The 14,896-nt window shown below is 33.8% G+C and overlaps 1 protein-coding gene and 1 long non-coding RNA gene across 14 annotated transcripts in view; one reads left to right on the top strand and one right to left on the bottom strand.

Annotated features, from left to right (window-relative positions):
- PAX2 (paired box 2) overlaps positions 1-4,289 on the bottom strand; it is a 72,973-nt gene extending 68,684 nt beyond the window's left edge. For 10 of the 13 annotated variants that reach the window (XM_073685764.1, XM_073685763.1, XM_073685767.1 and 7 more), the window contains exons 1-2: positions 3,703-4,289; positions 680-848 (exon numbers count right to left, since the gene is read on the bottom strand). In XM_073685764.1, coding sequence (XP_073541865.1) covers positions 680-848; positions 3,703-3,745 — 212 coding nt within the window. In that variant the 5' untranslated portion in view covers positions 3,746-4,289. The remainder of the gene's footprint in view (positions 1-679; positions 849-3,702) is intronic. The other 3 variants (XM_073685766.1, XM_073685755.1, XM_073685760.1) reach the window with 1 other exon arrangement.
- Positions 4,290-9,710: 5,421 nt separating this feature from the next.
- LOC141271322 (uncharacterized) lies at positions 9,711-14,309 on the top strand. Its single transcript, XR_012321895.1, has 3 exons — positions 9,711-10,044; positions 10,134-10,210; positions 13,936-14,309. It is a non-coding gene; the product is annotated as an uncharacterized lncRNA (long non-coding RNA).
- Positions 14,310-14,896: the final 587 nt, after the last annotated feature.

Here is a 14,896-nt window from a genome sequence, read left to right as displayed (position 1 = left end):
CACACATACATATATACATATATTGTTTTCTTTAAATGTATATATGTGTATATATATATATATATATATATATATATATATGTATATATGTACATGTAAAGAGAACAATATATGCATATATATATATTTATTATTTTTTAACTGTATACATGTACATTTCGTTATAGATGATAGATGAAACCTCATGGTCTCTTCGCTCTTAAATTTAACGACTTTTTTTGCATGATCTAATCGTTCTGATATCAATACAACAGTGATGATGATTCTATGATACTAATGGGAAAACAGCTTTTATCATTAGAGGATTTGAGCTAATTTAAAAATCAATGCATAATTGCTATTAAAGCCTTGTAATGTCATTGAAATAAGCAGTGTGGCAAATAAGTCGACAAGGATGGAAAATTATATAAAATCAGCAATGATTGGAGCATTAGACTATTAATGAAGGCTGCATACATTAGCTCCTGGCCGCATCCATACTCCATATATTCTAATTGGTAATATTATTATTCTGCAGGACATATATATAAATATATATATATATATACATATATATGTATATATATATATATATATATTGCTATCTCCATCATTCTATATATCATGTATGAATTCAATTATTATTCATTTACAAGTGAAAGTATATCCTGCCATTGAATGAAGCAAGAAGTAGCCTTACCTGCCCAGGATCTTGCTGACACAGCCATGACTGACCCTCAGCTGCCTAGAGATGTCACAAGGTCTCACTCCTTGGTGGGCCAGCTCCACTATCCTTTGCCTCACCACATCAGGTAAAGGTCTGCCATTCACAAATACCCCCCCGAGCTGGTTCACACCCCCATGCCCTGCTGGGGAAGATGGAAGACGAAAAAAAAAAAAAAAGGAGACACAAAGAGAGAAGAAATGGGAAAATCATTAGATAGACACTAATACTATGAGACCTTCTCTGTATACAACTGCATGTAAATCGATTTTTATTTTTATGTTGCAATGACATCAGCAGCATGGCTGCAACTGTATATGGGATAGGGTATAGAAAGCAAGGCTTCTGTGGAGCATTACAGTACATTGCTTATTGTGTGATGATGTTGTCAGTGATTTGTTATATATAACATTTCACAGATGAGCTGCATTACTACAGTGTAACGAGATCCATCCAGTGCAAACACGTGCTCCCAGGGACCGGGGAAACCCACTGCAGGCCACTCATATAGGGAGCTACGTACCCCATGTGTACCACCATTATACCCCCAGATATGGGGAGATCTAACAGCAGCACGTGACCCAGCACTAATAATTGCGCCAGGCATGCGCCCTCCTCTTTACATTTAATTACACCATCGCTTTATAAGTATTGGCATATGCTTAGCGTGGTATAGAGGGGCACGGCACTCTGTGATCATATCTATTCAGAATAATGGCTTCATAGAAAGTAAATAGAAAGATATACATATATATATATATATATATATATATATATATATATATCTCTGCAGTACACACATAACTATGTATAAATACAAATATATATTTATGTGTGTGTTTATGTATATATATATGTGTGTGTGTGTATATATACATATATGTGAGTGTATTTATATATATATATATATATATATATATACACAGAAAGCACACATATATATATATATACACTCACACACACATAAAGATATATATAGTTACACATAAAAACACACACATATCTGTATATGTACATACACACACTCATACATACACACACTCATATATATGTATGCAAAAACAGACACATATATAGATACAGATAAAAACACACACATATGTATATACATACACTCATATATATGTATATATATATATACACAAAACACATGCACATAAGTACACATAAAAACACACACGCATATGTATGTATATATACACATAAACACATACACACACACACACATATATATATATATACACATAAACACATACACACACACACATATATATATATACACATAAACACATACACACACATATATATATGTATGTATGTATATATATATTCCATTCTTGATTATCACAAAAAAATAAATATTGAAACTAAAAAATATGTACCGATTGGGGGAACTAAAACTGGGGAAAACTTTGCCCCTATCTATCTAGATATCTAATATTGATCATCCACCTATCTAGCCATCATTCTATCTCTCGCATAGTTTCTCTCCCGTGCAGCTGACAGTGACTTATCGACTGTGAACTTGAGGAAACTCTCATTGCCCTTCCATCGATCCAGTGCACAAATCCTATTCTCCCCAAAGATGTGCCACTCCTGCTGCCCTACTATTATAGCGTATGTGTGAGAGTGTGTAGTGCTCTTTACATTCTCATCATCTCCATGTATCCTCGTATCCTCTACACATAAGCTATACAGTTACCATCAGTAATTTTCTCAGCACCTCTGTGATAAATAATTCACTGCACCTCTGATAACTCCTATTACATATTATTAAAAGGCAACAGATGCAAAAGATTGCACATTAATAATTTACTTATTGGGTACAATAACTGCTTGTTGTTGCATATGGAATGTCGGGTAATATATATGATTGTAAGTGTGCGTTTGTATAAACTTGTGTATGTATATATATATATATATATATATATATATATATATGATGCATCTTTAATCTTTTTTACCCTAATAAGTACATAATTTATATAGTTTTAGTCCTCTCTCTATTTAGATTCCCAAGAACATGTGTCCAGACACCGCACACAAGTGCCTTTTTGATTTCTTAAAAATAATTCAACATCACAATTATTTTTAAAACTCGTTAAATGTGCACAATTATTCTAGTTTCAAGTTGATTTTATCAATCTATGCATTAAATCGACCTTATCTTTTCTTTTCCTGTGTAGTAATATATGCTTAAATATATATGCCATAAATAATTTTGGTAGTATATCCTTTTAGTCCTCATTATTACTATTTATATTAATTTTGATATTTTTCAATATATTAAATATAAATATTTTCTATATTTTTTTTTCTCAAAACCTATATAATTACCAGTAAAAATTAAAAACAAACAGGAAATGTTATATTTATGTAGTTCACATGTTTATCTCATACTGTTTGTGATAGCACTAATCTAATGGATTATTTCTGGTAAACTGAAATTTTTTTTTTGGCGATTTCTTTTTTTTTTTTTTTTGCTAAGCTACAACATGACGTTATAGCTGACATTAATGATATTTATTCTGTAAATAATATATCATATTTTATATTAATAGGACATTATTTTAATACAAAAAAAATGTTCTATTCTTATATATTGCTGCTCATTTTCTTGAGCTACTATATTGTAATACTGATTGTAGTTTTAAGTGGCATTAATGGCAAGAACCTGAGAGCAGTGTGGGTGTCTGTGGGTGCAGGAATGCAGGAGTGGACATAGGTGCTCAAAAAGCAACGAAATTGGATGGAATAGGCGGTCATAAATAAATAGTCAGTGGCTTGATTTATACACAAATGGAGCCGTGGACATAGCTGAAACCTGGCTTGCTGGGCATGTAGATGGAACAGTGGGCATGGCTGGTGCTTGAAGTGTATATGAATGGAAGAGTGGGCATAGCTGGTCATGGTCACCAACTTGCTGAGTATCTAATACATCTATGAGGAATGTACACAGGAAGCAATGGCATTAGTAGGAGCAGGGCTCCAGTACTCACGGTGCATGGCCGAGAAGGGGTCTGCCTTACAATGCATATCCATGGGGAGGCAAATGAAAGGCAGGTATTCGGCTGTAGTCGCCGTTTCGCCTCTGGACTGAACTTCAAGACTTGAAAAAAATAATCTGCACTCGTTTAAAGCTCAGACTGCTTCCCCTTTCCCCCCGTGTTGAGAGCTGGGAGCAGTAACCAAGACGAGTGTCAGCTCTTGGGACAAGCAGGATTGCAGATGCTCAGGAGATGGACACTAAAGTCCTTCAGATTTCCTGGGAAGAAGAGCCAATCTGTGGCCAGCAAATGCTTCTTCTCATGGCTGCTTCTGAAGCCTGTGTGAGCTTTGGACCAGTGTTGCAGAGGAGATCAAGATACTTGTGAGCAGTGGATGACGAAAGGTGGCCTCAGGAAGAGTTGTGCTGTCCTCTAGGTCTTTGGTTGGAGTTGTCTGACTTCAAAGCAAAGTTAACAGAGAAGAAAACAATCCAGGGGTGTGCAGAAAATCAGGGGGCAGAGCAAGGTCTTTACTAAGATGAAGCTGAAGTTGTCACTTTAAGGTGGGATGTGTGTGCTAGGAGGTTTGGCTGGAGAATGGAGCCTCCTCTCCCTGTGTGTGTCTCTCTAAAAGCTGCCCCCCTCCCTACACATACACTCACACACTCACTGCCCTCCCCCTAGAGCTGGGAGATGGATGACTTGTCAGACAAAGGGAATAGATTCCACCACTCGGTGATTCGCCAATGCAAAAAGCTGGAGCCCTAGTAAGGAGGTCCCTGGCATTACCCTGCTACTTCAAGCAGAGCACAGAGGAGCGAAGGAGGGGGCAGCAGGCACAGGAGGAGGATGGCACTAGAAGTGCACAATGTATTAGCATTAAAGACTACTCGGAGAAGTAAACTAGCAGATAAGATAAGATAAGTCTTCACAGAACAGGGGCCAGCACTCATCACCATACAGTTTCTATTGCTTATATTAACACTTTCGGCCGCATTATCGTGAGAATGACTGTGCAGAAGTGCATGGATGATGATAAAAAAGAGCAACTTGGAAAAAAAAGTTTAGATTTACCCAGCTCATTAAAAAAGCTTATTATTTATTCCCTATGGGAAGATGACTTCGATTTTTCATTAGTGTGATGGAATCAATAACAAATGTATAAAAAATCAAGTGCAGCTCTGGCTTACGTAGAAGAAGTACAGGAAAATGTACAAAGAGTTTATTAATAGTGTTAACTAGAGAAAGTCTGTTATGCAAAATTATATTAAGGATATATGTCAATCTATGAATATATAGTTTGCATGACCTATACAATAAATATATAAATATTGTCACAATGTTTGCACAAAGTCAACTACACACAGAAAAAAATTATGATTGAACTTTTAAAATTATAACTTGTCCAATAATGTTTTATATATCTATATAATCTAAGCTGCATTGGTCAGATGTATATGACTAATGCAATATATATATATATATATATATATATATATATATATATATATATATATATTTCGCACATGAACATTTTAAGAGTGTAGGCATGTTATTAATACCAGGAGTGATTATTCAAAATATACCTACATACGAGAACACAAACAAAAGTATGCAAACATACACATTGTGTTTAGTCCATTTTCACCGAATTTCCAGCGAAGTCACCTGCGTGAGAAGACTGTTTTTTCACCCTATAGTGGTTTTCTAATGAAACATTATTACATGTCCAGTCCCTTTAGACAAAGCACTTATTAGTCATTTGAAGGCTCATACAGAGCCACTGGTGCATGCTGCTTGTCCACACTAAACTCTCCTATGAGCAGTCACCCTGAACCTGCAGACTCCCTTCTCTCCAGGCTGAGCCCACACTACTGATACAATCCCCATCAGATATGCTTCTCATGTTTTCCTCCTCCTGATATAAACTGTGTATCTATCATTCATGTTCAGTCTGCAGTAAATAGATGTAAAAGCGGCCTGCAAGTGGTGTAAATGCCAGCTTGATTTAAAAATACTGTGACCAACCTGCAATTGTATTATCTGATGTTTTAGCACTGTCACCTGCAGATGGCGCTATGTGGTCTGGTTTTAAATCTAGAGATTATTTATAAGGGAGGGAAAAAAAGTTTTCAGTGCACTTTTTAACCCAGTCTAGCGGCTGAAAACTACACTTGAGCTAGGAATTGCCAACATTTCCCATCATACATAGACATCAAAGTAAAGGTTTGTTCTTTTATTTTATAGCTAAAACCTTATCTTGTTCTGTGTTCTTTTACATCAATAAACAATGTTTCCTGAAGAATTTCCTTTGGATACTGGAATTTTGTAGTGGTTGCACCTGTTGCATTTGTAATTATATTATTGAGTCAATAATGATAATGTTAAATTATAATGATATTATTATTATTAATAACAACGCAGTTGGTTGAACCTTAGCTCTTTGTGTCATATCACTAATTACTAATTACAGAAAAACCACAACCTGCAAATACAATGTTTAATACATAGGTAGGTTTTGTATTTTTAATCTAGACTCTGCAACATATTATCTCTTCTGCATATGTGCAATGTGTTATAGGAGAACATCACTATGTGACCCGATGGGGAACTGTTCAATGTTACAACCACTGAAAAGATGTGAAAAGAAAACACATTAGACAGAAACAAAATTCTGGTTGGGTTTCAATGTGTGATTTTTCACACTATACAGACAATTGATGGAAGGATCTATAAAAGGAGCTCCTTAGAACTCCTGAGGATCTCTCGCCATTTTACTACTAAATAATAAAGTGCAGACTTTAGGTTTAGTCAAATAGTGTTTGTTTATTATATTTACCTTAAATGTATAGTTGGATGGAAACTAACAAATCTGTCTATCTATCTATCTATCTATCTATCTATCTATCTATCTATCTATCTATCTATCTATCTATCTACCTATCTACCTATCTATCTCATAGCACCACACTGTCGGTATTGGTAAATATTGGTGCTGTAGGTCCTATAAATGATTTATGCTGGTGCTTTTATTTCTGGTTAGGGTTGATTGATTTGCTCAGTTCCTAGCATCAGACTTTAAATTACTTTTTTCCCTCTCTCTCACTTTCTCTCTACAGAGAACTTTTCAATCCAAAAATTTACACTTCAAAAAGGTCCCCGCCTGAGTGCCGAAATTTAGAGGAAAATAAACTTTTCTCTTTCCCAGAGAGAAACTAGTGATAGTGATCTGAGGAGTTGCTTCCTTTGTTTTTTTTTACCTTCCATCATCAATAGCACTAATGTACATTATATCTGCGGATCTCTATATTAATACTAATAATTATCATCATCATCATCACCACCACCACTGTGGCTTGTAGATTGTTTCCTATGACTCCATTGATTTAAGTTTAATCAAATTCTGTATATCTTTTTTTGGAAGTGATTATTTAATGTACAAGCTTTCTATACATTTTTGCTCTTATCTGTCAAATCTGCTACTCTGCTTTTATTCAAAGCAACTCTTCCCATTTCCTTTTATCAAATAGACAGACTTATATATATTATGCAGGAACAATAACCCTTCAAAGTTATGTGTTCCATTCATCTTTAATATATTATCATTCAGGGCAATGTTACTAAACAAACCTCACTTCTCATTTAAATAAACAAGCTTCAGGGAGATTTAACATGAAGATCCATATGGAGGTTTCCACCTGCCTGTGTTCTAAAATAGTGTAGACTAATGAAACAAACATAATCATACATGGCATAGCATACTGAGAAGGCCACATACTACACTGCCATTCCTTATCATATCACACCACATACTTATTCTAGAAGAGTATAACTGTGTTTAATGTCTGTCTGTCTATCTATCTATCTATCTATCTATCTATCTATCAATCTATCTATCTATCTATCTATCTATCTAGTAGAATATAAAACTATCTATTTATCTATCTATCTATCTTCTATAATCTATCTATATATCTATCTATCTAGTAGAATATAAAACTATCTATTTATCTATCTATCTATCTTCTATAATCTATCTATATATCTATCTATCTAGTAGAATATAAAGCTATCTATCTATTTAGCTATCATCTACCTATCTTCTATTATCTATGTATCTATGTATCTATCTATCTATCTATCTATCAGAATATAAAACTATATCTAACTATCTAGTAGAATATAAAACTATCCATCTATCTATCTTATTAATACCTTATTTATATTTAAGCTATCGGTATTGTAACATACTAAAATATGTTTAAAGTTATCTCTGGGCAATAAATTCCTAATCAATTGATACCAATTATATTGTTAAACATATATATATATATATATATATATATATATATATATATATATATATATATATATATATGTATAAAATGAAAGTATATATAATCTATTTTTGCCCCATTTATTCAGGGCCAAAAAATGCAGGAGACTGGTGTAAGACCCTGCGGAAGGCAGAATTTTTGTTCAGCTTCTGGTACAATACGGAACACCACAGGCTGCAATTTCACACTCCACAGCACAATTACCCTAAAGCTATCCCTTCCTTCTCTCATCCAAGACCCCCTATTTCCTTTGCTCTTAATACCACTGCATATGAGATCCCAGTGTATTCAGCATTGGGGACTTAGGCTCAGGTACTGCTAGAAAATAATCACATGAAAGTAAACTGGGCCAGGCAACTGTAAAGGGAAACGATGGAGTTCCTGGAATTCTTTTGCTGTAATTCTGTGTTCCCCTTAAAAAAAGGACAAATGGGCCACGCGTGTTCTTTTTATGTAGGATCCGACATTTAACCTTTTCTCTAAACAAGGGACATCTCCACAAACACACAAAACAAGAGGGGAAAGACCCTCACAACTGGAAAACCATTGTATGTACACAATTACTAGAGTGAAATAGTGACCCTTAGGACAGAGACATAAGATATAAATATAACAATGATGGGCACATCGCTGGCCATGTACTGGGGGCCTCACAGAACAAGGGCAATTTGTGTTCTCTGACTTTCTAACGCTGAAAGGAGCCAGTGTGGTTATATGAGCTTTCCCCATAAAAGTGCAAATGAGTGAATTATCCGCCTTATTAAAAGCCCCCTTTTAATCAGCAGTAATGAAGGATCCTCCTCCTGTCTCCCATTCTGCCCTTCCAAGGTTACATCGCCCCAGGCCCTAACACAAATGTTCACACATACACACAAAAATAACATTTATATAACCTCATAGGGACATGCGAGACAAAGTGGTGGAAACCGCAAAATACCTATGCACTTTTCTTCTATCTATCTATCTAATTTTTTTTAGTATTACATACACAAATATATACCACATATATATATATATATATATATATATATATATATATGGTGGTATATATTTGTGTATATAATACTAAAGAAATATGATAAAGATAGATATATATATTTTTTATTTACGCAAGAACACATATATATATACATATATACACATATAGTATAGTATATATCTGTGCATGTGATACTAAAGAAATATTATATGACTAGATGTTACACTGGTAGCATATATATATATATAAACACAGACATATATATTATATTATTGTGTGTATATATATGTATATATATATATATATATATATATATATATATATACATAAATACATACACATATATGCATATAGTATTTATTTTTTCTAGACTATACTGTGTGATGTAAGAAATTTAGGAAATAATATCATTTATAGGGAACAAATAAAGAAAAACAGATTAACAATAAATTAAAGAATAGTTTTTTAAACTTTGAAGTTTAGAGTATACACACACTTTAGAATAAACTTTTACATGTGCTCACTCTTACTTCTTGTAGAGGGAAAAGCTTTTTAGTTTTTTTTTTGTTTTTTTTTAATAATGATTAACCCCCTTTGAAAGTGAAAAAGACCAAGTTTGACGTCTAATTAAAAGGGGTTTGTTAGAATGGCAGGGAGTCATTCATCTCCAGCATGAGCTGTTAATGGCCTCTGAGTTTAGTGAAAGAGAGAAGAGAGGGATGGAGGATGAGAGGGATGATGGGGAGAAGGGTGATGAGGAGCACTGGGGCAGGAGATTTGGAGTGAGTGCAGGTAGATAGAAGAAAGCGCTAGGAAATATTCTTTATCAGGCAGAAAGGCATAGAGGTGCCAGGATGTGAGTGAGAGGAGGGGAGGGAGTGTGTGTACAGTGATCAGCCATCATATCCTCCCAGCAAGCTGAGCCTAGGGAAGGATGATCAGGAGGTCTCTGGAAGAAGAGGCAGAACAAGCAGGTGGACACAACCTCCACACTCACTGCGGGACAAGGCACACACATCTGGACACTGCTCTGCTAAGGTTTGCTCAAACTATTTATTTCCTCTATGCTGTCTACTAGTTCATATCATCCTTAATGTCCACTCCATGCTGCTCTGTGTCCTTCACAGGTCTGACCATGACACCACTCAATAAAAGCATCCTCTTCTGCTGCAGACCACTGTCCTGTTTCTGATCCACTACTTATGTAAGTTCTTCCTCTGTACCATCTAACATAATATGTACAGTATCTATTATATACGATTAATAGATTATTAGCCGCATGTTGGTTTTGTAACATTATTTGATTGAACATTATACAGATTTATCTATCTATCTATCTATCTATCTATCTATCTATCTATCTATCTATCTATCTATCTATCTATCTATCTATCTATCGACCTTAATAAGTTTCCGTTGATTTCAACAATACAACATTTACTAAAAACAAATGAAATGATAACATAACAAAAATAGAGAAATTATACTCATAGTAAAAAAAAATAACAGCAATAGTAATAGTAATAATAACGATGTCATTGCTATGTATTGTAAATACGAAATAAATATTAATATATTATTATACTTGTGACTCTTCCTCTTTTCTTTGTGAAATCGTTTTAAAGTGTAAAAAAAATGCATTTGTTTTTATATTAATTTTCATGGTACTTTGATTTTATTTTATTTGGTTGCAGTAGAATAGGCCCCTATTAGGATCCTGTAGCTGATCTATTATAGTAGTAGGGGGGGAGGCAGTAGAAACTTCTATTCTAATACATCAATTAATATAGGCAATTGGTGTTGAGGTTTGTGCCCCTAGGCTCCCTGTATGTGGGTGGGAGGAGAAGGGTCAGTCAGATCATTTGCTAATTCTTTATCCTTAAAATCCTGACAACAAGCCACTTAAAGAATAAAAGGCAGATTGAATGTCGGATTTCAACGGGAATCATATTAGATGGTGTTCAGAAGGAGCTACGTTACTAATCAGATAAGGGGACATAGACACAGGCTGCAGGTTAATCTGTTCAAAAGTAAATCAAAGCAAATCAATGAAGAAATTATTCACCGTTAAATATTAGAACGACCCTTTAAATGTATGGAAAATTCTGCTGCATGTAACAAAACATCATCGCCAGGTATCAGTAAATATGATGCGAATTGCACCATTTCTAGGACACTCAGGTCTGATATAGTCAGTCTAGTCAGTACTTAATGGGTTAATCATATCTTATAAGTTTCATAATGACGATGAAAAGTTTGGCTGGACTGTATCTGTGAAGCTCTTCCACTGCATGTCACTAGAGCCAAGAGAAAGAAAAAGCTGCACACACAGCTCACATGTTACAGCACATTATAGCTATGCTCCACGACATGAACCCCCTCCCCAGATATCCATGCTCTGAGCAAATGGCATTATTCACTATAGATAAAGGAGCAAGAAAAGTATATTAAATACTGGATAGATTATATAAATACAATACAAAACAATACAGTATAAAAAATACTATAATATCAGTGTACAATACACATCAGAAGAGCAATACCTAGTCTACCACAATGTATTACCAGTGTGATATAATATAAATTGGAGCAGCACAATTCACTATATCACTATAGTATAATATAACACAGTACTGTTGAATATTAATTTATTATATTGTTATATTAGTCTTATTCTTATAGATTATAATAAAATATCAGTAAAGCAAAGTATAGGTTAACATAATGTTAGTATAGCAATGGTGTAGTATATAGTAATATATAATTGAAGAATAATATAATGTACTATTAGTAAAGCACAGTGTAGAATCATATAGCAAAATATCAGTGTAGCATAACTTACTATCAGTTATCAGTGTGGAATAACAGTAATATAGTATAGAGTATAACATCAAAGTGACAATTTATAAAATATACTATAATTACAAGTAGCGTAATGTAGTATAAAATATCAGTCTAGCATTATATAGCATAAAATAATACATCTTTGTAGCTTAGCTTAGAATAATATGTGACTGTAGCATAGTGTGGTATAATATGTATATATCTATCTATATCTATCAATCTATTTATCTATCTAGATATATATATATATACACACATATATATTATATATACTGTAATTTATACTACACTATGCTACACTACTATTAATATATAAATTTATATACATATATACATACATTAACGTTAGTGTAACATAGTGTAGTGTAAAATATTATAATAATAAATATAATAGCATAATATAGTAAAATATAAGGTGTTACTGTGGCATTGTGCAGTATATTAAATTACTATATTAATGTAATATATTGTAGAATAATATGTTGTATATTATTAGCACTATCGCATATATCAGTGTTGTAACATTGTATATTGTAATGAAACTTTGTCATAATTGTATAAAACAAAACCTGTTCTATGTTATACTATAGAATAGAAAATGGTATATTGTCCTTTGGGTAAGGCTCTGAGTCACCCATCATTATTATAGGGTGTAAAGTAGAATAATGTGGTGTTGCAGATGGTCCCCATAGATGGGACAAGGAGGAGAGGAAGAGAGGGAGCATTGAGGAGTCCCAGGCAGTCTGATCCCATTAGCTCTGTCCTTGGGTTGAATATTTATACGGTCTGCGGGGTGAACAGATGGACTATCAATTTAATTTCATCTTCAACACCATCAGAGATTGATTTTCTACTCGCTTTTAATTTTGCCATAATTAATTGTATCATTACAACTGTTTTCTATTGATCTCCCTATTTAAAGCTGAAATGCAAAGGGGATTTCACCAGATCCTAACAACACACTCAAAAAGAAGAAGAGGAGGAGGGGGAGAGGGGGCTGCTAAGAAAGTTTACGTGGACCAAGCGTGGACACAACAATTAGGATTTCTCCTAGTGTTTTCTTAGCACCACTTGGGAGTAGAGAGATAATATTTATTAAATATTTCAAAGATCCAATACAGTGAGATTTCACTGCCATGTCATGACAAGCCAGCGAGCAGCTATGTGCTGATTCCTACTCAAATTACTACAATTTGTCAATGGTTTTATTGCATATTATCACTTTAGAATTCTTGACCTAAATGCATTAAAAATAAAATATAATGTAAATAAATTTTATTCCATTAGTAATATTTATATAACAATCTTATCAATTTTGCAATTTGTTAAGGCAAGTGTGCGACATTACAAGTACTACAGTGTAATATAAAGAAAAGCAAAAATTATTCCGGCAGCTATGAAATATTTCTATGATTACCTTCTTAAAAATAATTCGATTTTAATACACATATTATTTTTCAAGAAGGAATAATAAATATATAGAATTTTATTTTAAAAAGTATTATTACTTTTTTTCTTAAGAGATCAGAAGTTCTGAATCTTACACTTTAAAAAGTTTCTAAATGTCACATCCACCTTTTCCTCTTTGGTGTCACAGTTTCAGGTTCCTACTGCCGCCCTTGGACATGATCCTCTTTCCAAGTCAAGTTCAAAGATTCCATGAAGTAGGAGCTTTTGTCGGGTACCCCTTGTGCTGTTCCCATACCTGGGTCTTCTGTGCTCTGAGCCATTCACCTCCTGGTTAATGGGCCATTAACCACACACAGCACCAAAGCACTAGGTATGTCCAGCCTACTGCACTCTCCTCACAGCTGGGTGCCCTGGTCTCCCTGCTGGATGGAGCAGTCAGCCACAACTAAACGGTTTAGATAACTACAAAAGTGAAAGAAAAATACTGGAGGGAGATCTGTTACAAGGGATACAAGATCAAAGAATCCTAGATTAAAAAAAACTATTTCAGGAGATATAAAGCCTCATCTACTATCTAAAGTTCTCCCAGGTCAAGCTCAGTAGACTTGGAGCCTTCAAAAGTACCTAGTGAAAGTTATTATGGTTTTATTCATGTTATTTCTCTCTTTTTCCAAGTTTATTCCAGAAATATGGAAGATTCATGAAAAAAGGAAGAAGTTTCGATGGAAAAAAAAGTTTTTATGTTCAGTGAAAATGTTCAACATATTTTCTGCAGCAAACGGATAACAACCACCCTAGCTGATGTTACTTAAAGAAACATTGTTATTCAATTAGACATAGATTTTTTTTTAACATCACCAAACAACTAACACTAAGCTTAAAGCAACTCAAGATAAATCTCCAACCCTAAACCCCAATCTCCTGCACCACCGCAACCTATTGATTTAACGATGTGAGAATCTCTGTCAGGTTCACAGATGGATTCTAAAGAAAAATGAACTATTTGCGCATTGATTCTTCATTAAAGTTTCATTTATGCATTGGCTAAATTGGTTTAGAAAGTCTATTTGTGCTGTAACATTATTTTCAGACCTGCAGCTTCCAGGCAAATTTTCCTATTTGGCACAATATATATATGAGGAGAATATTAACAAAATAGTAATAATAATAATAATAATAATAATAATAAAAAAAATAAATAAATAATAATAATAAATAATGACATTTTATTTATGCTAATGTAATTGACATAGAATCATTGATGATATAATAGATTGATAGCTAGACCTCCTGTAAGCTGTTGTACAAAACAACTTATTGTATGCATTTAGTAATATGACATTTTAATCACCCATCAATGACAATTTGCATGGTATTAAATTGTCACATTTCTACCTTGACAGCACCATATCAACGAATAAACTGCTGCTTTATATTTTATTAAATATGTGCATATCTTCTTGGGAGCAAATGGAACTTGATATTAATGGGTTAAAAGGACATTGAGAAACAAATGCTAATCCAATTTAACCATCTTCCTGGGAGAGGCAGAGAGCAAAAAATGTCTTGCTGATGTGTTTATCCCCTAATCAGTTCATTAGCTATAAACAACATGACATTAGAAGTTGATATTAAT

The sequence above is a fragment of the Phyllobates terribilis genome, unplaced genomic scaffold (assembly GCF_046119375.1).
Source record: "Phyllobates terribilis strain yellow unplaced genomic scaffold, ASM4611937v1 Scaffold_5__5_contigs__length_657084704, whole genome shotgun sequence".
NCBI lineage: Eukaryota > Metazoa > Chordata > Amphibia > Anura > Dendrobatidae > Phyllobates > Phyllobates terribilis.
The sequence above is the reverse complement of the archived record's forward strand: the minus strand, read 5'-3'. Positions and strand labels throughout refer to the sequence as shown.